At 34.4% G+C, this 25,590-nt stretch overlaps 2 protein-coding genes across 3 annotated transcripts; both read left to right on the top strand.

Moving 5' to 3' along the window:
- Nucleotides 1–11,747: 11,747 nt before the first annotated feature.
- Nucleotides 11,748–12,980, top strand: LOC146929695 (S-adenosyl-L-methionine-dependent methyltransferases superfamily protein). 2 transcript variants are annotated; one of them, XM_085701480.1, is made up of 2 exons: nt 11,748–11,872; nt 12,010–12,980. In XM_085701480.1, the coding sequence occupies exon 2, from the start codon at nt 12,235–12,237 to the stop codon at nt 12,931–12,933; it is 699 nt and encodes a 232-aa protein (XP_085557606.1). In that variant the 5' UTR covers nt 11,748–11,872; nt 12,010–12,234; the 3' UTR covers nt 12,934–12,980. The 2 variants fall into 2 exon arrangements, with proteins under 2 accessions (XP_085557606.1, XP_085557607.1); XM_085701481.1 differs by having other exon boundaries at nt 11,758–11,872; nt 12,081–12,980.
- Nucleotides 12,981–20,612: 7,632 nt separating this feature from the next.
- Nucleotides 20,613–25,439, top strand: LOC146929696 (protein translation factor SUI1 homolog). Its single transcript, XM_085701482.1, has 5 exons — nt 20,613–20,699; nt 23,982–24,080; nt 24,158–24,363; nt 25,024–25,077; nt 25,170–25,439. Exons 2-5 carry the CDS (start codon nt 24,044–24,046, stop codon nt 25,212–25,214), a joined length of 342 nt encoding a protein of 113 aa, XP_085557608.1. The 5' UTR covers nt 20,613–20,699; nt 23,982–24,043; the 3' UTR covers nt 25,215–25,439.
- The last annotated feature ends 151 nt before the right edge of the window (nt 25,440–25,590 follow it).

The raw sequence follows: 25,590 nt of genomic DNA on the forward strand, positions 1-25,590 counted from the left end.
GGATCCTTAGCAGTCAAGCTAGTGACGATAAAGAAGCGCTGGGTGGGAGGCAACCCACTAGATTTACTTTGTTTTTCAATACATTCAGTTTTTATTTTCTTTTTAATGTCAAAGTCCATTGAACTTATTTCCCTATTGTAATTGATCCTGCACTTGTTTTATTAATGAATTTGTTTTGTTTCATGTGACCTATTCCAGTTTAGTAACAGTTGTTTGATGAAACGGTATTCCAAAAGTTCTAAAGGAGGGGTGACTTGATTCAAAGGCGAAGTGTACGGCGTTGCTAGGTAGTCACACACTCCCAGAAATCTCAGCCATAAGGTTCATTGCCAAATTTGTTTTTCAATTTACTTATATTTAGATTAGTTTTCCATGCAACTACATTTCTAGAACTTGCATTGTTTCTCTATTATTGATTGGTCTTTGTCAATTACACACTGAGGCAAAAGTGCTTGGTCCTGTGAACCTTTTTGAAGCCTACCCTGATATTGATTGAATTTATCCTTTCTTAACCAATTGTGAGCCGGTAGGATTAGAACTTTTTGTTCGGTGACAAACTACATTACAAGCCTAGAGACTTTTAGGACTTGTCCCTTAATGAATTTCTGAGTTAAGGCATTGTAGAATGTTGCTAAAGATTAAGTTTGGGGTTGCTATTGGAATTTGCAACCAACTAAGTTTGGGGTGGGGGTACTAGAGAATAAGAAAAGAAAAAAAAAAAAAAAATGAAAGAAATATGAAATTGTCATGCAATATATACACAAAAATGGTGTATCAAAAAAAAAAAAAAGAAATTGAATGATGAAAAAGGGACAAAACATCTAAAATCCGAGTAACTTCAAACTCGAGTGTCCCTAAATGTTAAAAATGTTCTCTAGCACCTTTGCATTGATTGTATTTCCACAAGGTGAATGAATGAAGGATTGAACTTTGTGCTTTAACTTCCGTAGGAATGCCTAACTCAAATTTTGTGTAGCCTACTTATCCAAATATATCCCACCTTTCACCTAAGCCCCGTTATAACCCTAAAGACCTCAAAAGTGTGTAATGATATTGACTTTGATTGATGTTTAGAAACTTTTCAAGCATATGGTAATATGTAGACCTGCATGTCGACTGGTAGAACCCTATTTCAAATTGTTGCGTGGAGTTGTGAATTGGTGGATGCGAACAAGTCAAACTAGCTCATCTTTAGCTAGAAGGAGAATGAACTTTTGGGTACTATCGTTTTGTCAGGTAACTGTTATTTTACTGTCGTTTGTCACTGTTGCAAGCAAATTCCTTGAGGACAAGGAATGGTTTAAGTTTGGGGTTGTGATGACATTCTGTCATTACGTAATATTAGGGACTTATTGTGACATTTTGATAGAGTTCTCATGCAATTTTTACTGTTCTGGAGTGCAAAAAGCTTAAAATTTGAAGTCTGTTCGAAGGAAATCGCGCCACGCCAATTTCAAGCCGTGCTGCGATTTTTGAAGCAAAAATACACACTTCCTGTAAAGGGGAAATCGCGGCACGCCAATTAACAAGGCGCGGCGCGATTTTGATGGGTCAGGCCCATGACTTCTATAAATACTGCACTCAATCTGAAGAACAAGGGTGACGATTTTGGAGAACGAAAGTGCGATTTAAACACCCAGAAGGCTGCAGCGGAGAGGATTTCATCATCTCTAACCCAGTTTATGTATGTTTTAATTCTTTCATTGATTATGCTATTTGTAAACTCAATTATGAGTAGCTAAATCTCTTAGAGATTAGGTCGGAGATGAACCTATGTAACCCTAATTGATCATATGTTGCTGTGAAACTCTATTACTTATTAATGATATTCTAGTTTTCATTCAATTCAATTGTTCTTACTGCTTTTTATATCCTGATCAAATATAAACATGATTTTGTGAGATCGAATGACTACTGACCATAGCTTTCGACTTAGACCTAATTGAATTGTTCTAATAAACATGGTTAGTCTAGGAATGGATAATCGTTTGTTAGTGATATTAGGTTAACGTGCTTAAACCTTTGATGATTATTAGACCACCTAAGGAATTAGGGGCTGTAGTTTAAAAAGAGGGTCCTAACTCAAGGGATTGATTAGGGCTAATTTGTTAACTATCGTGAAACTAGAGAATCATTAGTAATAATAGGTGCAGTAACCAATTAGGGGAAACATAGAGGATTCGAAGACCTGATCTCATCTCTCTCCTATTTTCTTAATCAAATCTTTACTTTTTATTTGATTTCTTAAAATCAAACCAAATCTACTGCCTAGTGGCAAAACAAAATAAACTTTTATACATCCGACTTTTATAACGAAATTGAATAATTGAAGTTAAAAACAGTCCTCGTGGGAACGATATTTTTACTACTTCGATAGTTATTGGTGCACTTGCCAGAGATCTATCAGACACCATACAAGACAATGGGCTGATGGATGCCATGGCGTTAGAGAGATGTGCGTCGATCACCAGATTGCAAAAACACCAAATCCAATTGGAAACGTATGTGAATCAGAAATTCAGTACTGACTGCTCGAATTGTGACTAAACGATGGATTCAAAGTATGTTGGCGGCACTCAAATTCCGTGAGTGCTCTAATTATAGTCTAACTAATGCGGCTGCATCTCAGATTTGTTCCAAGGTGTTTCACCATTTTTTTTTTAAACAACTGATTTAATTAATCAAAATCTGGCATCAAATTGATTGCCATAGCAACCGAAATACAAGGAGTCTCTTCAATCCAAACAAAATCATATTAAGAAGAAATTGCAAATTTGGCTAAATAATGTGCCGCTTGATTTGCCACATGACGAACATGGGAAAACTCCAAAGTATTGAAGCTAGAGAAAAGCTTTTTGCAGTCTTGAGCAATTGTCCCCAAGTAAAAGTTTTGAGGTTGAGTCTCTTTGAGAACGTTTATGATATTTGAAGAATCCGATTCAGCCGTAAGATTTAGAAAGAGCATTTCCTTAGCAAAATCTATCCCTTTATACACTGCTTTATACTCTGATATATCTTATTCTGGGATCAAGGCATACACCAACAAGCCGTAGCGACAACAATTCCTTCTCAGTCTCGGATTACAGCAAACAATCCCCATTTTCCGTCTTCATTAGGACGTGCAGTGTCGACATTGAGCTTGTAACAACATTCAACAGGGGCTGACCAGTCGACAACATTGAGCATTATTGAAGTAGAAAACTGACTTTACAACATTGGAGCAGCAGGCCGAGACACTAGACATGTCTTTTCCTTCAAAGCACTACCATACTCTTGACTGTATTGTGCCTAATATTTGGAAATGAAATGAACCAGTGTACAATATTTTGCAAATTCCCAATATTTTCTATCCACAACTATTTCTCAAATTAGCAATACGTACCCGCTTGCATTTGACAAGGTTTTTTTTTTACGCTTGCATTTTAGAAGTTGGTTTTTAGAATGAACATTACTCTTGTTTTGAAGAAGGAACATAAGAGGTTAAGTTCAAGGACATAATTTTGTGGGAATCTCAAGCTTTTTAATCCAATACATACATATTGCCACACCAGCCATGAATTCCAATACAAAAAGGAAATAATGTATGTAAAAAAATCACTATGAAAATATTTAAACTATAAAAACACAATACAATTGGAGAAAAAAATACATTATAAATATAAAAGCCAACAATTTAAGCCTATGATCTATAGAAAAATTAGAAAGAAGAAATGGAAGGGGTTGCGAAATTATATCCTTCTGGAGCAGTAGATTGGTTTCAAGAAAGAAAGACTCTTCTTTTAAATCTAACGGTCTCTACAACACCATACATTAACCATAGATCATGGTTCGATGCGGGACGGTATTTCTAACCAAGAAGAAGATCAGGTAGGGTAAACACACAATGTTTTGTAGACTCGTCATCAATAGGATTAAAGAAAAGGTAAATGTGCGACCCATCATGGATTCCACAATCAACAAGAGATTCCTTTTCTTCATCCTTGGTCATAGGGCAACAATCAGCATCAAGAATGAGAATCAGACGGTCACAAGGGAGTTTCAGCTGGGCCTCAATTTCCCTTTTTAGATCTTCAACCGTGGCATCATTCCCCACTTGGACATAAAATAGTGTTCCTGTTAAATTCTCTATAACAACCTTCATGGTAATGTACATAAACAACTAGTGTTTTTGTAGTTTCCATTTTTACAATGTGTTGGTTTTAACCTAAAAAGGAATGATATTGAATAGGGAAAGGAGAGGTGTAAGGTGTTAGAGTTGCAGTTGCACACAAATTTGTTCTGTTCATGTGGGCTGCATTCTCGGGAGTTAGTTTGTGCGTATTGAATTGAATGAATATACTAAATTTAGTATGACGAAATTGTCCATACATCCTTTTTGTACCTAAGAAAATTTAGGCGAGTTGGACCCAAGATATCATAGGATTGAGAGAGACTCGCCAATGAGATTCCTTGCACTTCCTTACACCGAAAGTGAGAATTGAATTCACGCGTTTGCGGGTATGAGTCAACTCTTATACCAAACCTCTTTTATATTACAATTAACATAAATTTAGTGGGTTAGTCCATACATGATGTGGTACTCACAAGTGGATTGTAGAATCGAACCCCTTGAATCAGTCGATCATTGGATTGGATACCGAATTTTCCAAAAATTAATACTACCTCCGTCCCTAATTATAAGACCCTTTTGAGAATTTTCTTTGTCCCTTTTTATAAGACCCCTTTGCTATTTCCAACTACATTAATTATTTCTTTACATGCATGCCCCTATTTATCATACATCTTTTTCTTCAATTAGCAATAAATAACATATGGAAAACATAAACTAACTCTCTCTCTTAAGGATAAAATTGTAAAAACAATAGTAATTACTAACAACTTTAATACAAATATCCACTTTCTTAATTTCCGTGATTTTAGCAAAATGGTCTTATATATAGGGACGGAGGTAGTATTAATTATAGGGCAAATAACACCAACATCAATCCATTAAGGTTTCTTTAAACGACCCAAACAACTCCTTTAATTTTATAGGAGAAACTAACCTCCAATAAAATCTCTTAAAATAGATGGATACCTCCTTGGGGTGATGGGTGTTGTTGCATGATGGTTTATTATATCAATCGGTTGTCTTCACGTGAGTTTTGATATTTTTTTTTCTTTAATAGCAAATGTTAACAAGTTACTCAATTAAAGAAATGAATGACATGGTCAATTCCTATTGGAGTGTGTTATAGGAGTGTGTTAAAAGGTGTGACCCTAGTATTTCTCATAGTTGTTATATTAGATTTTTCTTTCTTTCGTTTGAGTTTGAACTCAGAACTTTGAATTGTTTATCCCTTAATTCAAACCAGTTGAGTTAAACAACCCCCTATTTGTTTTAGTTCTGTTTTATATTTATGAAGGAAAAAAATTATAATATGTAAACAAAATTAGTACTATATAAGAATATTTCTCTTATTTTCAAAATAATAAAATATGACTTTTTCCAACAAAAAAAAAATCATTTTTTCAACTACTAAAACAACAACAGCACAATCAAAATAATCATACGCTAGGACATTCTTTATCCATATTATGAATTCGGTACAAGTGATAAAAAAGTTAAATACTCACTAAAGATACATATAAAACTAACCAAAATTGAAATCTTAATAACTAAACAAAATTCTTCCACGTATGGTAAATGATCAATATAATCCGAGATCCACAACCTTCGATTTCATCCAACTACAATAAAATAACATTTGCATGTATTCGTTTAAATTGACTATAAATAATCTTTGAGATGACCAATTTTATCACATATCGATAAAATATCTGTGAGGTTGAGAGGGTATTAAACTTAATGATAGCCATCATAAGTCCCATAATGAAGATATAGTACCTATGGAACAAGCTCTTTTCAAGCAATTCAACAAAGATACAAGGTGAAAACTTTAAGCAAAATAAGGAATACAAAACACATACAAAGAAACAAAAATAAACACTCCCAAAATAGTCCTGATACGATATTTCTATGGTGGCCAATTTATGTTTACACTAATGTCAAAGTATCACTCTTTTACGTTTAAGATGTGTCTATGTTATATTTATCTATTATGTTCAACCTATTTATATCCATTTTAATATGTTAAAGAAATGTCAAAAACATATCCATTAGAGACCAGCATTGGTCATCAATGATGAGCTAAAGATTAGTATAATCAGTACGATGACACAAAATGAAGTGAAGAGGAAAAACCAACTTCGTATGAGTCTCAATCCATTCATATTTGGTGTCAAATTTAACATATTTACACACATTCTATAATTCTTTGTAGGAAGCGAAGTAATTAAATATCATAGAAACTTTGCATTTACCTCTCCAACAAGCCGGCCGTAATTTTTTCTCTCTAGATCTTTTCTTCCCATTTCTATTGAGGGGGTAGTTTTGGGTCAATTTTTGACCTGAAATCACTCATCTTCATCTTTTTCTCTCTATTTTGATCTAAATAAGTGATTTTCACATAGATCTAGGTTTTTTCTTCGTGATTTCATCATCTAAGTGTGGTGGTTTGTTGTTCGTCGTCTTATGCGGCGTTGTTTGATTTCCCGTCTTCTTGCGGTGTTCATTTGATTCATATTGAAAGATTGATTATTCAATCAAAGATTTGGGCATCAACGTTGCAGATCCGGAGGCATGGATATTCCGGTCACTTTAATTTTATCATATATTTTTGTAGGCATTATGCCATTATATGCTATTAACTAGGATGCTGTGAGTTTGTTTGCAGATTCATATTTTACGTTTTTAGCGGTGTTGAATGATGTAATCTCTCGATTTGAATGAATGAATATTAGGGATGAGAATAGGCTAGGCCGAGCTAGGCTTTGTAAGGCCTGAGCCTGGCCTGCCAATTTGTTTGAAGGCCTAAGCCTGGCCTGCGGCCTGTCATAGGCTTACTTTTTAGGCCTGAGTCTGGCCTTCTGAAAGTCTGATACGGCATGCTAGCCTGTTTAAAAGCCTATTTCATATGAACATATTTAAATCATCAATGTGATCTAAGTGTAAATAGACTAGCAAACTAATATATCAATTAGATTAAACTCTCTTTTGATAATCAACATGAGTTTTTAGGGAATTTGACTATATATTGTATCATATTTCAGTTCTAGTTTATAATAATACATTTAAATATGCAAAAAATTAATTTATACTAATAAGCTAAAATTACTTAAAAAGTTAACACGTTTTTATTTTAATTCAAAGTACAAAATATAATATAATAATAAATAATATTATTCATATTTACTTAAATAGGCGGGCCTAATAGGCCTAAAAGGCTTTTTGAATGGCATGTGGCCTGACCTATTAAGCTAAATAGACTTTTAAAAAAGCATAAGTCTTCTCTATTTAAGAAAAAAGTCTGACCTGGTCTGGCCTGTCGTAGGCTAGGCCGTAGGCCGGCCTGGCCTTCCCATCCCTAATGAATATCATTTTGTTTTGTCAAAAGGAAAAAAATCCATTAGAGACCAAAACAAAAAGAAATTTTTTGTGAGAATGAAAACATTTTAGGCTTAAATGCACTTTTCACCCCTATGTTTCAAAAAGTTGCAATTTTGGCCCCCTTTTAAAAAAATGGATATTTTGACCCCCTAACTTTTGATCCTCTTTTGATTAACTGATTTTGATGGAGATTATGACAATTTCTCAGTCTCTGATGGTGTAAACTGACATGGGGATAGAAGGATGCTGATAAGTGGAGTCCAAACTGACTTGGTGTAACTGTTGGCCCCCCCTAAAGAAGGATCCACTTATCAGTTTGGACTCTACTTATCATGTCAATTTGGACACCATGCAAGTTTGGACTCCACTTATCAACATCCTTCTATCCCCATGTCAGTTTACACCATCAGAGACTGAGAAATTGACATAAAATCAACTAATCAAAAGAGGACCAAAAGTTAGGGGGGTCAAAATATCCATTTTTTTAAGGGGGGTCAAAATCGTAACTTTTTGAAACATAGGGGGTGAAAAGTACATTTAAGCCAACATTTTATTATGTTTGAAAATTGCTGTTGACACATTCCATATGGCTGGGACACACATGTAAAATACCCTTTTACCCCCTCGGCAGTTAACTGCCGAGGAATTTGAAATCCGGCTGCAGTTAACTGCCGAGGATTTCCTCGGTAGTTAACTGCCGACTATTATGTTTCGTCAGATGAAACAGGAAACCTGCTCCCCTACACACTATTTTCATCAACTTCGATATCAAACTCATCCATTCCCCCCAAATCCAATAATTTTTTTCTATCAAATCTTCCCCCAAATGATTCAAACATCAAGCCTAGGATCATTCAACACACGTTTGACGTAAAAAAATAGGTATTGTGCATTTTATTCGGTTTATTTTTTGTATATGTTACACTGTCATGTTGGTTTACAACGTCAGTCACGTAAGACTGTCATGGGGAATCTCGGTAGCTTACTGCCGAGAAAAACCTCGGTAGCTTACTGCCGAGGGAAACCTCGGTAGTTAAGTACCGAGGAACACTTAGGAAAATTTTGAAGGACGAAAAAATGGCAGCTACTGCCATTTTTTCAAAAAAAAATTTTCTTTGTTTTTTTTTGTTTTAGTTCATTATGGCATTGATGTTTATGCATTAGTTAGTTGTTAATTCATATTTATGTGTTGTTTAATTATAGTAATGATCGAGAACGCGGAAGATGTTTCGGAAGAGACAAAACGTAATTTTGTCCAAATTTCCGGAGATGTCAAGCCGCCTAAGGTTGAAGTCAAACCAAACATTGAACAAGCTTCTAAATATGTTAGCCCCGGTGTCGTCCCACTTCAAGCCCACGAAGTGGACACGGCTAGGTTTTTTCTGACGACATTAAGTTTCAAGATAGAGAAGAATTGCTTGGGTGGGTACGTTGTCAAGCAAATAAGGCGGGATTTACAATTGTTACACAAAGATCAAGCTTGATCCATCCAATATTGCGCCTAGTGTGTGAAAGGAGTGGAGCTCACAAAGTGCCTAAAAAAAAACCAAAGCATGCGACAACGGGCTTAAGAAAATGCGGGTGCTTGTTCATGATTAGTGGATATCAAAGTACGCAAACAAAGGAATGGGGATTGAACATTCTTAATGGAGTTCACAACCATGCGATGGAGCCGGCTTTAGAAGGACACATTCTTGCCGGTAGATTAAAGGAGGATGACAAGAAGATTGTACATGACTTGACCAAGAGCAAGATGCTTCCAAGAAATATTTTGATACACTTGAAGAACAAAAGACCACATTGCATGACAAATGTGAAGCAAGTGTACAATGAACGTCAAAAAATATGGAAGGCAAATAGAGGTGACAAGAAGCCGTTGCAATATCTAATCTCGAAGTTGGAGGAGCACAACTATACTTATTACTCAAGAACACATGGTGAAAGTAATACAATCGAAGATATCTTTTGGGCTCATCCAACATCCGTTAAGTTGTTTAACAATTTTTCAACGGTTTTGGTTATGGACTCCACCTACAAAACCAACTTGTATAAGAAGCCAATGTTTGAGGTAGTTGGGGTAACTTCGACCGATTTGACAACTATACTTATTACTCAAGAACACATGGTGAAAGTAATACAATCGAAGATATCCCGGTTATGAGGCCTATTGATTATATGCCACGCTTCATGCTTCCATTTATTGAAAAAGTGGTGGATGTTATTGGCGATGGACATTGTGGATTCCGGGCTATAGCCGAGTTCATGGGCTTAACCGAACAAAATCATCTCATGATTCGTACACATCTTATTCAAGAATTGAAAGATCATAGAGATGATTATGTTGAAGTATTTGCGGGTGAGGATCGTTATAACTACATTTTAAATGGCTTACATCCTCCTGTAAATACAAAAAGTTGTGCACATCTTGTTGATAAGTGGTTGACTTTTCCGGACATGGGGCACATTGTTGCTAATTATTACAAAAGGTGTGTGGTTGTGTTGACAAATCTTGAAGTTGGTAACTCGGAATCTTTTTTCCCACTAAGAGGGCCACCACCGCCGGGTAAGCAAAAAACTCCCATCATGTGCCTTGGGGTAATTCCTAATCACTTTGTGCTTATTTACTTGAGGAATGGTTGTCCACTACCTCCATCATCTAAGGAGTGGCACAATCACAAGAAACAAGATGCGGTGACTTGGGAAGATGAGTATTTGGATCAACATGAGTTGTTCCGAAAGCTCATGGCTATTGAAAGTGGAAACAAACTGCCGAAACCACAAAAGGAATCAAACAAAGCGGCGCCTATTTTGTTGGACACTCCCGAAAAACCAAAGCAACAATTTGAAGTTATTGCGGAAGATGAGGAAGATTTTATGTCACTTGATCTTCTCCAATCACTTGGCCTTTAACGAGTGATTTTTTTGTCGGTGTTAGTCCTTTTTTTTGGTAGACATTACACCGATGTATATTTTGGGGTCAAAATTGTAATGCCAATTTTTTGTGGCCAATATATAAGTAACATTATGTAAATGATATTGATATATATGATAATATGACTTTTATTGACTTGAAACTAGTGCAATACTTATTTATAGCTTATTAATGTTTACGCATTTGATTTATTCGTTATTACATTCCATTTAATTTTGTTCTAATCTATGATTATTTTGTTAAAGCTTTTGTCAAGTGAAACATGTCAGAGGTTGCAAGAATTGAAGGTCGTGTTAGGTATTGCGCGTTTAAAAAGACGGTTAAGGTTATGATAACACCGACGGACTCTATTGATGATTTGAAGACACAACTTAACACTTATTTTGAGCATCTTGGTGAAAATCAATATACACGTCACTTGTCTGCTCTAATGCCAATGATAGACCTAGGAGAAGATAGAGATGAATTCACATGGAAAACGGCAAGCTATATGCCTTGGCTTATTAAAGACGATAGGGACGTCGGATTTATGTTTAGGAATATGGTGGAAAATAATGTATTATATATATATGTTCGTTCCATATGCAATTGTAATGAATGTAAGTAGGGATTTAATTTAATGATGTGTAATGACTTGTAATGTGTTGTTTGATTATGGGCACTATGTTCCGTTTTGATGAATTTCAAACTTTTGTGTGGTTTGAACCAAATGTCGGTTTGATTTAATTATGGACATATGTAAAAGATATTGTATTTTTCTTGTTTATGACCGAGTTTCATTGTTGTATAATTTGAATTGCCTATGGAAATGCTCTGGTGAAATTACAGGTCAAAACTGGCCTAAAAACGACTTGGTAACGGTTAGCATTAATGCAGGACCTGCTGTCTGCATAAATGCTTTCCTCGGCAGTTAACTACCGAGGAATTCCTCGGCAGTTAACTGCAGCCGGATTTCAAATTTCTCGGCAGTTAACTGCCGAGGGGGCAAAAGCGTATTTTACATGTGTGTCCCAGCCTTCTCTAACGCGTGAACATCAATTTTCATTATGTTTTTCGAAACTAAAATCAAATTTGTTATAAATTTAGGGACCAAAAATTTATTACGTAACCAACCATATATATAAGATGTGTGGTTAAGATGAGTGCTACAAATAGCACTGCTCATATACTTACTAACTACACCCTCCGGTCACTAATATAAGCAAAAATTAACATTTTAGATTCATTCATTAAATGATGTATGTGGACTATAATAAAGACTATATACATCATTAATTGAATGAATTTAAAATGTAAACTTTTGCTTATAATAGTGACCGGAGGGTGTATCCGATAGAAGAAAAAAAAACTTGATCCAATTTTCTTTCCAAATTTTCTCTCACAATCACGCCAACCTTTATTTCATTTCATTTCATTTCACTCGTTCTTCCTCCTTTTCCCACGAGAATCAGGTATTCCATTCCTCTTGTTTCTTTCGAATTCATATCAAGATATAATTAATCAACTTTGTAACTTTAATCTCATTCAGATTAGGATCATGATACATTTTGGGATTTTAAGATTATTCTCTTGTATTTTCAATTCGCAGGATAATTTTGGTTTCAATTGCTGAGTGATTTTACATAAAAGTTTTAAGATTATAGCTGATTTGTTGTTTAGTTGAAGAAAGTGGCTGGTGAATCACGTCATCTTTGGGCAGAATACACTGTCAGTGTAAAACAAACATTTTACACGCTCAACAAATGAGAAGAGAAATGTGGGTAGATTATGAATAGATAAACAAACCATCAAACCCAGCTTCAGAAACTCCACAATGGATAAAGAAATTGACACATTCCTTAGAAAACTTTCCATAGCCTCTATAGCCATAGCTTCAGTAACACTCATATCTCTATTCCTTATCACACCCGACACATGTGTTCCACCGGAAGCCCCGTTAAAACCCCACCTCCGCTTCCCTAAATCCACCTGCGACTTCACGTCCACCCGTCCCAACCTCCCCTCCGACAAGAAAAACAATCGTCTCTGGTCGTCACGCGACTGGAATAACAAGCTCCGATCCTTCTCCCTTATATTCCTTTCGATCCGTGATATTGGTCTTTTGCCTAACAATACCAAAGTTCTCTGTGTTTCCGCTGGTGCGGGTCATGAAGTTTCTGCGTTACAGCGTCTTGGAGTCGAGGATGTCACTGGCATTGAGTTGTTAGAGTCTCCGCCTCTTGTTAGCCGTGCTGATCCGCATAATTTGCCTTTCTTTGACGGGGCGTTTGATTTTGCTTTCACTGCGAGATTTGATGAGGCGTTGTTTCCGACGAGATTTGCAGCTGAGATGGAGAGGGTTGTTAGGGGTGGTGGTGTTTGTTTTGTTCTTGTAGGGGAGTGTGGTGCTAATGAGGTGAGACAGGTTGTGAGATTGTTTAGGAATTCTAGATTTGTTCGGTCTAGTAATGTTACTTTGAGTGGTGTTAGAATGACGAGTATTCTTATGAGAACTAGAAAATCTTCTTCATGATTTGTGGTTACATTTTCCAAATGTTATATGATTTATTTGTGTCGGTATATTTCGTTTCATTTATTTATAATTTCTCGTTGTTATTATATATAATGATGTTCATGTTGATGGGTTTTAGACTATGATATGAAACACAAACTTAGACAAATGATATGACACTGAGACTAACACTAACATGTAGACAACAATATAAATTTGAAACAAAATTGAAAATTGAAGTGATTGAAAATAATCAAATGCTTTGGCGTCGGTTGTGTCGGAGACCAACACATGTTGGACATGTGACACACCTTTGTTCTGAAGTATCGATATTACATAGGTTTTAGAATGCATCCTGTATTTCGTTATGTTCACTGCAACATTGTCTGAATCAAATGTCGGTAGGACATGAAATTGTTTGAATGAGTGTTATAACTAGTTATTGGATTGCGTTAAGCTGCTTCTGATTTTTTCATCATTGAACTTGAGCATATGGAAATTTGTGGGGTGTGTGTGTCTGAAAGTATTGTAGTTGTTCTCTTCTTGGGGAAATAGGTTAGATTAAAACATGCAAAGATGATCTGGATCAATATTATGCCTTCAACTCATAATAGCCATTGCTGGTTTTGGTTGAGATTGTTTTTTTACATTTAAGATCTGTTAATTTCTTTGGCATTTTAGCTTATTAGAAATTAGAATGATATTTCATGTGCCTTTTTCTGTATCTTTTTTAACATCAAGTTGATTTTTATTTAATCCTTGATAGTTGTACCTATAGTGCAGACTTGTTGCATAGGAATGATTGGTTCATCATTTATTCTGCTCATTTAGACAGTTAAATAAATTATCCTGATCCCATTTGGTTTTTGAGTTGCATCTGAAATTACTGTTTGGTAAAAAAATTATGAACTTCTGGTGTTAATTTTTGGTTCAAATGTCATTGATGGCTCCTTTTATTGTGTTGGATGGAATTTTGTTGTTGTGGTATCTGCTAAGACAGTGTAAGCCATTCTTTTTTACATGTAGCTCATACTACAATAAAGAGGAATGGGTTATTTGAGCTTATCTACTGACATAAGTTTTGTTCAGATTATCTTATTTGAGCTTATCTACTAACATAAGTTTTGTGAGACTGTTCGGAAAAACTTATGAAAATAGCTTATGACAATTTTCACAATCTATTTTCGACTTATTTTCATAAGTTCTCCAATATAGCTTGTAAAAACAGCTTATAGCATATACAAAAAAATAAAACTTTGTTTTATCTTTTTCTCTGAAAATAGCTTATGTAAGCTTATGCATAAGCGCTATAAGCTACAAATAAGTTGTTTATCCAAACAGGCCCTATGTCTTGTCTTACAGAAGCTTGACAGATGTGGTTTTTGTTGGATTTAAATCCACTTGCAAAGATTAGTTGCATTTTTTTCCAACTGTTCTTACTCTTTCAAGATAGATGAGATTGCATATGCAGGCTCTGGTAGACCACAAGCTTGCTATATATGACATGGCACAAGCTGTACATTATTTACTGATTATTGATTTTGAAAGTTGCAATTAGGCTAGGCTTCACTCACAGCTTTAGCAGTTTTTAGCATAATCCAACAATAATGAAACGTGGTAGAATCTTACAATGTTTTCTGTCATTTTGTTTCTGCACTTGTGTGATTTTGTGTGGGATCTTTACTGGTTTTGCATAATGTTCGATCCTCATACAATGCAACAATTCTTGATATGAATCTGGACATCTTTGCTAGCCGTCGAGTTTATGTCTTTTTGTTGTAATAAGTTCTCTAGTTCTGCCATCTTAAAAGCAGCAGAAATTGAATGAACGTCGAGTATCTTAGAAATTGAAATCTCAGGAGTTTCAACATCCACGCCATTAGTAACCTCTCTATGCATGAGATCTAAAACGTTACCGTTATTTTAAGCATCACTGTCTTCAATAAATTCTAGCCAGTTGAGAAATCATGTGAGTTCAAATAATCATTTTAATAAGTTAGAAGTGAGGTGCTAGTGTGTGTCTAACAAAAGATTTCTCCAAACAAGGAACTAAGAAGCAGCTGGTAGTTCTTTGAACTCCATACATTCTATGGCTGAATCAAACCGACAATACAATTTGCGCATGGCTGAATATGCACGGGAAATCTGAGAGTCTTGTGCAAAAATGATTACCTTGTTGCAAGAGGACACTGATTCTTTAGAATCTTCAATGGAGATTGATGCATCAGAGCTGATGAGTGAGTCTCTCCTGATTTCAGACTAAATTAAACCCTCTATGAAATCAACTGAGGAACACTTTGTCACCGACGAATCTGTCTGTGCAGAGAATTTAATGGGTGATGCAGTGGCTCCAACGAGTGATTTCAACATCGGAATCGCAACAGCAGGTTTGAAAGAAAGCATCACCTCTAATGAGCTCACTTCAGTCCTTGAGAAGAATTTCATGGCTGCAACGGCAACTCTGACGAGTATGGTGGATCTACAAGCTGCAACTACAACAAAGCTTATCGACAAGCCGAAATTTTTGAGTGATTGTGAACCGCAACTGTTTACGATGATCACCCCCTTCCAAGAGCAGCTTCACTTGCCTTCTTCCGACCCATTGTTCTTTTGTTTTTGCTTTGGTTCATTTGATGCTTTGACAGCTTATTGTGCCAAGCACAAAAGCGTAAACAAAAGAACTCGAGTCTTGAACAACATGCTCCCATACTTAAAACCAGTATCCTGCCACCTAGTGAAGGTGATTTTGGCCACTGTCATATCAGCAAGTTTCTTGCTTCCTCCAGATTGGAACTGTGAAGTGGCACACCCTCCGCCGCCTCCCGAGCCACCCGATTCGTGGTTTTACAGAGTTGACTCCATCAGGTTTTATTCCACACCACTTTATGATCCATTTCATATTCATATAGGTGTTTAAGAACTCTACCGAAATTTCATGCATGTGATTGTAAAACCAGAGTGTTCCAATTAAATTCAGCCTTGGAGACCTCAACAATTACACAAAATGGCCCCTATTATTTTGAAAAGCTTCAACCCAAATTTCCAGTTTTTGTCACTAGAATCAATTATACACACACAACTTTTCATGTAGTTGGACACCAGGGAATTGTAGTGGTTACTGCTCAGCGTAATTTTGGAAATACTAGTCGGTTGGATCCTTCTTCAATCCTTGTTGTTTTCCAGGCTTTGTATAAGGGTTTTGAAGGATTTGTTTTTGTTATAGCTATTGACCAAGCGGTTCATTACAAGGTGTACTTAGTATGCTTTTTAGTTACTCTTAATGCATGTCCTGCTGGAATTTTTTTGGGGTATGCTGCTAAACCTGATCTCAGTTTCTTGGCCAATGCCATCTCTTGGGCTCGAAGCGTTGAGAATTTTGTGGTTTGCATCAATTGTGATGACGGTGGAAAATTTGATGCAACTAGAAATTTTGCAGCAAAAAGGATAGTTGTGATTTATCTTTTTAACACTCATCTTCATGTATTTTGTTCATGTGAGCATTGCTGCAACTTTTAAAATACTACTTCCTACAAATGTTGTTTCCCGTACAAGTGATGCTGATTTTGTTAGCTTGATTCAAAAGGGGCTGAACAAAATGAGATGGCCAGTCTCACCCTGTCACATTTATTCTGAAACTATTATTGATTCTTTTGAAGACGGCCAAAGTGTTGGCCAGGAGTTTATAGTTTATGAGCTGGTATCAAATTTTGTCAAGATACACATTAAGTGGTAGAGGGTTCAAGGCCCTGCATCATTTTGGAAATGTAGTGTCTAAAAAGATGTTGTTGGATAATGTGATTATGCTTAACATACTTCTAAGCCACCAACTCTCTTGTGTACTAAGAACACCAACTCTAATTGGGTTATCATCTATCAATTTTATCTTTGATTCATTAATGCAATTATTCAGAACACCAACTCTAATTGGGTTATCATCTATCAATTTTATCTTTGATTCATTAATGCAATTATTCATTTGTTACATTGTCGATCGTGGGAACCCTTACACATGAATTCTAAAACGTTACTGTTATTTTAAGCATCACTGTCTTCAATAAACTCTAGCATGTTGAAAAATTATGTGAGTTCTAATAATGATTGTAATAAGTTAGAAATGATGCGCAAAAGATTTCTTCAAATAAGGAACTAAGAAGCAGCTGGTAGTTCTTTCATAGCTCATATATGCTACTAGTTAGCATCTTGTTCTTTACACCCCAAATAGAAAAATCAAACTAGAGATGTGTTCTCACAAGCTCTTGTTCTTTACAAGTTCATAGTTTAATTTCCTTTTTATCTCTTATTTAGTCTTTTTTAGCACATCATTGGTATATTTCTCACTTTCTCTCTTTCCATTTTATGCATGTCATTTCTACACATTCATGAGAATGAAGGGAAAAAATAATTTTTGTTAGAGAACATAATATCAATACACATACAACATTGAAGTTAGTTATAGAAGTAAGACTATCATGAACTCAATATGACTTATCAACATTTAAAGTTTTTGAAACTATCATGTATTATCAGTTCTTGTGTATCGATACAAGTTGTCTGTGTATCAATACACACCTTCATGCATCAAAAAATGGAAGTTAAAAATGCTATTTTTACCTTGAAAATCATGTAGAGTCAGTGTATGTAATTAAAACTATCTTACATGAGTGTGTAGCACAAATTGTAGAAATTAACATCTTATACATCAAATTTTATTTTATCCTAAGGAAATATATGAACGCACAGTGAATTAATTAGAGGAAACTCTACTGGTCATCTTTAAGTTTTGACACCATAAGAGATGGCTAGAGTTTAAGAGTAACATATATAGTTGGACTGCAATTAATTTACTCTTAAATTTCTTAATATATGGAGGTATAGTACATGTTTGACTGGACTCGGTATTTTTTTTTAAGTGATTAAGTAATGACACCTTTGAATATGAAGAGGATCATCTCCGGTGGAAAACTCTGCAGTTTTCTACTATACTTCTATCCAAACCTTTAATTATAATCTCTCTTCTTTCTTGACATTAAAACTACATTCTCTCAAAGGGAAATGCCATATTTTATTACCAATTTTGCCACATATTGACAAGACATGTGCGAGATTAAGAGGATACTGAACTTGGTAAAAGCCGCCATAATCCCCTTACTCGAGACATATTATAAAACAAGTTCTCAACAATTTAGGAAAGGCAAACTTAAGTAAAATAAGACATACAAAATATAGACAAAAAACTCATTACAAGACATTAGATCTCAAACTCGATGATGGAGTAATCCAATCAAGGTATTGTCATGTTGGCTTCGAGGGTGGCGTTGTGATGACATTTCAGCACTTGAGGACACCCTTAAAAAACAAGATATAGAAGTGGTGGATGCAGGGGAGGACGATTCTTCATAGAAAAGCTTGAATGAGGCACATGGAAACTTTGAAACAAAGCATGGGTTGAACGAGAAATCGCTCACATCGCCCGAGTACCATATGGGAAAGCATAACTAATGGTTGAGATGTAGGAATAACTGACACTAAAAACTATTTATGAATGAAGGTGGTTTGGGGATGAAGGCGTTGGGATTAAAAACACTGATAAAACATAGGGAAATGTTAACTTGTGCCCCAAGGCACAAGATAAGGATCTTAAAATAGAAATAAACAATAAATATTGTATTGAAAATATAAGTTTTTAAACTTTTAAGATTATGAATGCACAATTTCCAAGGTTAAATTTCTTTATTTAGTTTCTTATCTTGTGCTCTTAGGGCACAAGTTAACAAGACCCTAAAACATAACAAAGGTGATTGAGAAGCTGATCAATTAACATAACCCATCAATGTAAATTTGTTGGCACGCTAAATTAATCATAAGCCATTGTTTATACTCCGCTTAAGTTATCATAAATGTTGAGCTCCCACTAGTGTTTTCTTGCCCAAATCGAGTCTTATTATGGTGAGGGAAATGTTAACGAGTGCGTTCGGGGCACTCTTCAAGACCTTTAAAAGATAATTTTTTTTTAAAATTAATGTAAACAATGCAGTGGAAATTGAAAATTTTGACTTTTCTTATGGAATAATTTCATCTTTTGGAATGCTTAAATAGTGCCCCGGAAGCACTCGTTAACAAGACCCTGCTTGTAAATACTTTTTGAACCTAAATTTTTTCAAGAACATCATCCCCTCACCATAATTTTTTTACCAAGAAAAAAAAATACTTTACCCTAGTTAAAATTCTTGATACTTATACTCAAATGATTTAAAATAATATTTCGTTTTTAAAAAAAATGGGTTACTAGGTCTTTACCCCCCTATAATATAGGTCATTTCCGGTTTTACACCCTGTAATTTTTTTTTTGATCTACCCCCTATAATTTTTTTTTGTTTTGATTTACCCCCCTAATAGGCCAAACAAAAATGAAAATTTCTTGAAAAAAAAATAAAATTGGTTTTTGTTTGGCCTATTAGGGGTAAATCAAAAAGAAATTTTTTTACAGGAAGGTGAATCAAAAAAATAAAATTACAGGGGAAAACCGGAAATGACCTATATTACAGGGGGTAAAGACCTATTAACCCTAAAAAAATTAAAACAAATATCCAGCCTGTGATGGAGACTATATATATGAAAAAAAAAAAATTAAAACAAATATCCTTTAAAAAATTAAGACAAATATACAATCTAGAATCCTATCATACAAAAACAATATAGATTGTATGATCACTATTATATAAAAAAAAATCCACTTTTTAAATTCATTAAATAATTAATGTCTGTAATCTATTTATTAATTAGATATGACGTTTATTCAATAAACTTAAATGATGTTTTGTTTATAATTATGATATGACAACGTGTAAATTAAAGAAAGATCTTGTTAACGAGTGCTTCTAAGGCACTATATAAGAATTCAAAGATAAATATTAAAAAATTAAATATTTCAATTTCTAATACATCAATTACACATATTTTTATAAAAATTTGTCATTTTCTATCAAAAATAAATACATCCTCCGTCCCTATATCTAAATATCTATTTGACTTTATTTTTGTCCCTAAATGTAAACCCCTTTTCAAATTACTAAATGCATTTATTATTTTTTTCCTAAACACACTCCTAATTAATACTACTATCTTGTCTTGAAATATGAATTGTCAAATTTAATACACATACAAACAAAGGATAATTTGGTAATATTAACACACAAAACAGACACATTAATTACATTGCTAACTTTTTTTAAAAAATGTGAAAAAAGCAAAAGGGGGTTACATATAGAGACAAAGGGAGTAAAAATTTATCATTTAAAGATCTTAAAGAATATCCGGAGCATTTATTAACATTTTCCTACTCTCTCCGTTTCAAAATGAGCGTCGCTTTAACCAAAAAAATTTGTTTCAAAATGAATGTCACTTTCAGTTTCCAATGCAATAATAACTTTTTCTTTTCAATTGTACCCTCCAATTAATACTCTGCATACTATTTCCAAAGTATTACTTTTAAAACTAACCAATAGTTAATAAGGATAATTTGGTAAAATAACCAATCTTTTTCTTTTAATGATTGCATTTCTTAATATGTGTGTAAACACCTAAAACGACACTCATTTTGAAACGGATGGAGTAGAACTAATATGTGTGGTTGGGATTATTTATCTCGATTCCAATTCTCCCACTATAAATACAACAAAATAAACTTGATTCATTTTTCCGTTCCCAATTTTCTCTCACATACATACCCCCTTCAACTTTCATTTCATTTCATTTCGTTCGTTCTTCTTCCTCTTCCCAAGAATCAGGTATCATCACTATTCTATTCATTTTGTTTCTTTGTTATTTATTTACTTTTTTCTCTCAATTTCTATGCTCTTTTTGAGTCTTTCTCTCGAATTCGTATCAAGGTATACGTAATCAAGTTTGTAACTTTAACCCGATCCTTATTAGGAACGATGATTTTCTTCAATACCCAGTTTTCTATGGTTTTGTGATTGTGAGAAAAATTGGAATTTGGGTAAAAATTTTGCGTGTGACATCTTTGTTCTATGAATTTGCTATTTTAGTCTCTAGGTGAAGGAAGTGGTTGGTGAATCACGTTTTCTTTGTCGTGAATTTATTGTGTAGTATACACTGTAAAACTTGTTACATGCTAAACAAATCATAAATTTATCTTTTGAATAAATCATTAATAGATTTTATTTGTATGCACTGACGGTGTAAAACTTTTCTACGCATGCATCCAACAACCACTTCTTATAATATCTTCACAAATATATATGTAGTGTAATTTGATTGGATGCATGTGTATAAAGTTTTATACTATCAGTGTATAACAATTAAACTCAATCATAATTAGCGTTTGTATGCTTTTAAGTTTTTTTTTTTTTTCTTTCTTGAATTGGGATCCTCCGCATGCAAATACATAGATTAATAACTTGAGCCGAGTAGGACCGCTATGGGTGACAGCTAAGAGATTTAACACTATTGCAATCCCAAAGTTGGATTCGAACCCATGACATTTGGTTAAGCTAGAAGAGATCCTTACCATCTCATCCAAGTTCTCTTGGTTCGTATGCCTTTTAAGTTAATCATATGCCTCTTAAGTTAAGTATCATAAAAGTAAAAAATTAAATGATCAAACGGGTATAATTAATTGATACTTCACTCGAGCTTTATGTTAAATATTGGTCATATTAATTAAATCATGAATCAACATATAGTAGCACAAGTAGTAGATGCTTGAGTATATTTGGATCCCTCTCTACCACTTGGTCAAGGGTTCGTTTCTTGACTAGTATGAATGAAAAATCATTTGCTGATTAGGCTCCGCAGTTGCGTGTCGGTGTGGAGGATACATTTTGTTTACAAAAGAACATAGTTAAATATTAAAAAAATTCTTTTAAAACTATAGTAAAAACCCAATTTGATCGTTTACCTGTAAAAATTAGATTCCTAACCAATCTGTGTGGTTGGGATAATTTTTCTTGAACCCGATCCTCCCCACTATATATACAACAAATAAACTTTTATTTCATTTCACTCGTTCTTCCTCCTCGCAAGAATCGGGTATCATCACTGTTCTGTTCCTCTTGTTTCTTTGTTACTTATTTTTTCTCAATTTATTTATTGTTGTTATTTCATCTGCATGTGTTTTTTATTTTTATTTTTATTTTGAATTCATAACGAAGCATACCTAATCAAAGTTTGTAACTTTAATCCGATTCTGATTGGGGACAAGGATTTTCTTAAATGCCCAGTTTTTTCTTTTTATGTTGGATATGTAACTATTTCTTTTACACAAAAAAATAGATTTAGGGATTTGAAGATTATTCTCAGGATAATTTATATTTCAGTTGAACAATTTTGTGTGAATCTTTAAAAAAAATGTAAATTTTTTCTATTTATTTTGATTTGTAGTTTTAGTCTCATTTCTTTAGCCTCTTTAGGTGAAGGAAGTGGTTGGTGAATCATGTCTTCTTTGTGGTCAATTTGTTGGGTTTATAATTAGTTGAGTCATTGTTATCAAGTTTCTTGAATATTTTTGTTTTTGGGTTTGGGTTTGGAGTAGGTCATGTTCATCCTTATTTTCATGATTTCCTTGTAGATTTGTTGTCGCGATTACATATAAGATCCCATTTTAATGAACATCAAAGTTTTAATGCATTATTGCAACCATTGTTGTTAAAATCACAGTATAAATCGCCATTTAAATTGAAAGATCATGTGATCCTATGATTTTACGCAAGCTTGACGATCTAGACTGTAGTGAAATGTCAAAGAAGAAGGATGGCACAGTCCTGCGGTTGGTGGAGGTAGGCAGCTGGAGAGCACGGAAAGTTAGGGTTTCATTTCTGTTGCGAGAAGGGTATTGGGCTGATTTAGACCCGACTCATTAGTATTATTCTTTTATTGTTGTTTGGGCTGAGTTTTATTCATAAAAGCCCAATAATATATAAGTTTTAGTAGGATCTTACGATCTTGGTACCTCGCTCCCGAACATAGGTAATTGGGTAGGATCTTACAATCCTAGTTGTGATCATATGCGTTGCGATCTTGCTACCGACCTCCCGATCTTAGTCAAGATCTCAATGTTGACAACATTGCTTCCAACAGTGATATAGTGACTAGCGAGGGAATCAGGCTTGTATTTTCTGATGTTTTTTTCATGACTATTGAAATATAGCAAGATCTGAGACTGAGACCATGAAGTTGAAGGGGCTGCTAGAACTGGGAAGGCTGGCTATTGTCACAGTCCAATTGTGCATCATTGTATAATAAGCAATTGAAGCATTAAATATCTTCAATCCGTGTTCAATCCTACCAGTCAAATTATACTTATAACATATTTTTGCAATTGAAGCATTAAATATCTTCAATCTGTGTTCAATCCTACCAGTCAAATTATACTTCTAAAAGCATAACATATTTTTGGAGAGTTGAGTCTTGATATATGTAAAGACAATGAGGGTTTATTGTTTCTCAACATGCTATTGAGTTTATGATTTTGGACTGGTAGGGCATCCTAGTTCGTTAAAGCTTCCGACCTTCTGTTATGGAAGAGTCTAGAACAGGATTTGACCCACTTACGAAGGGCTAGGTCTCTTAAGTTACTGCAGAGGATCTTAAACCTTCTACTGCTTTGCGAGCGGGGGGACTCGGCATCTTTCCTCTGTATATTAAAAATTTGTTTAATCAAGCTGTTCCTATTTTTTTGTAGTGCAATTGCTTATATGCTATATTCAAATTCATATATTTACAAATTGACAACTACTATTAAGTACTGCATATTTCCTCTGTATACTAAAAATCTGTGTCATAAAATTATCCTAATTTTTTGAAGTGCAATTGTTATATGATATATTCTTGTTCATATATTTGCAAATTGCAAACTACTATTACGTACTGCCTATTTCCTCTGTATGGTAAAAAACTGTGTTTCCTTTGTTTTTTGCTGTCCAATTGTTATATTATCCCAGTGCATATATATGCAAATTGAGAACTACTATTAAGTATAATACAGATATAGAAATGTCTTTTGGCACATCTCATCCCTGACTTTGAGTATATTTGATATTCTTTGCCAGTGCTTAGTGGTTGATTACATCAGAAGGACTTCATTTATCACAAGTTACCAAGGCCAAGTTTCATGTCTGAGTTTGATACAAACATCCCAACAACTTATGGTGAGTGTGGAATTTCTTAGGTTCATTTATTGCAACAGTTTAGCATTCGTTGCTGATGTGGTATGATACTTGATTAGATCCCTTTGCTGAGGCAAATGCTGAGGACTCAGGTGCCGGGACAAAAGAATATGTTCATGTCCGTGTACAGCAGCGTAACGGAAGGAAAAGCTTAACAACTGTTCAAGGGTTAAAGAAAGAGTTTAGCTATAGCAAGATACTGAAGGACCTGAAGAAAGAGTTCTGCTGTAATGGTACTGTTGTTGAGGACCCTGAGTTGGGACAGGTTTGTCTTCTCTGCTTTATACGTAATGTTAATGTACTAATGTATTAATCATTTTATTTACAATCAAAGGGAAAAAAAATCCAATGGAATTTTTATTTCCTTTCCCTGGATATGGTCTTTCTCACTCAATGTGATTCAATGTGTGTGCTTGGTTCTATGGTGACAAATTGTTTTTAGTTAAAAGTGAGTTTAAGTTAATGATTTATGAGTGGATACCGCGTGACCGTGAGATGAACCATTTATTTTATGGTAAAAATCATGTTGTGAGGCAAAAGCTACAAATCTTAGTCTTATAATTTAGGCCTAACTCAACCCCCTACAAAAGAGACTTGCAAGGTTAGGATTACCCATCATTTATAAACATTTTTAAATCATTTCTCATCCAATGTGGACTCTTAACATGTAGATACTCTTAAGTATAAACTGATCCTAAGAAATAACTTAAGATACTCTAATAAAATATATCGAAGATATAAAATATTTTCTAACATTATAACATCTATCTAGCTTGAATATTGAAATCAACTTGGCGTCTACAAAATCACCTTTGGCTTTCCCAAAAGTGAATCCAAACATGCATTGATTGGATGGTTTTTCCTATACATAATTTCTTCTCATTGTTATCATGAAAGCCTAATTGTCTATTTTTTATGGATGCAGGTCATACAACTTCAGGGAGATCAAAGGAAGAATGTTTCTACTTTCCTTGTGCAGGTAAGCATTATGTTGCCTGATTATAATGTACCTAATGTTCTATTATTTAATGGTGTTATAATCTCTAAGATTTTCTATGATGTTTGTAACAGGCGGGAATTGTAAAGAAGGAGAAAATCAAGCTTCATGGTTTCTAAGAGGAACCAACAGTGTGCAATTTAGCTACATGTTAAATATTTAGCATGCAGACTATAGTCAATATCATCTGAATTCAAGTAATCAGTCATAGCAACATCTTATAGTCAAGGGTTTTGTATAATATATTCTACATATTTTGGATCGGTATTTGCTAGGTTATGATAAGGACTAATGTCTGCCTCTAAGACAGATACCTTCAATAAATTTGTCATAATTTCTACCCATTCATACCTGATTGCTTTATGTTTTGTGTCCTTGAAATGCACAACTTTTGACTGCTGTGAAAACCCAAGAATTAATTGTTTGCTTCGTTGAGGTATGATGACGATGAAAGAAATATGCGGGGAGAGAAAATAAGCAGAATGTTGGGAGTTT

This window comes from Medicago sativa, chromosome 4 (assembly GCF_051527215.1).
Source record: "Medicago sativa cultivar Bolivia chromosome 4, Bolivia_mono, whole genome shotgun sequence".
NCBI classification, from domain to species: domain Eukaryota; kingdom Viridiplantae; phylum Streptophyta; class Magnoliopsida; order Fabales; family Fabaceae; genus Medicago; species Medicago sativa.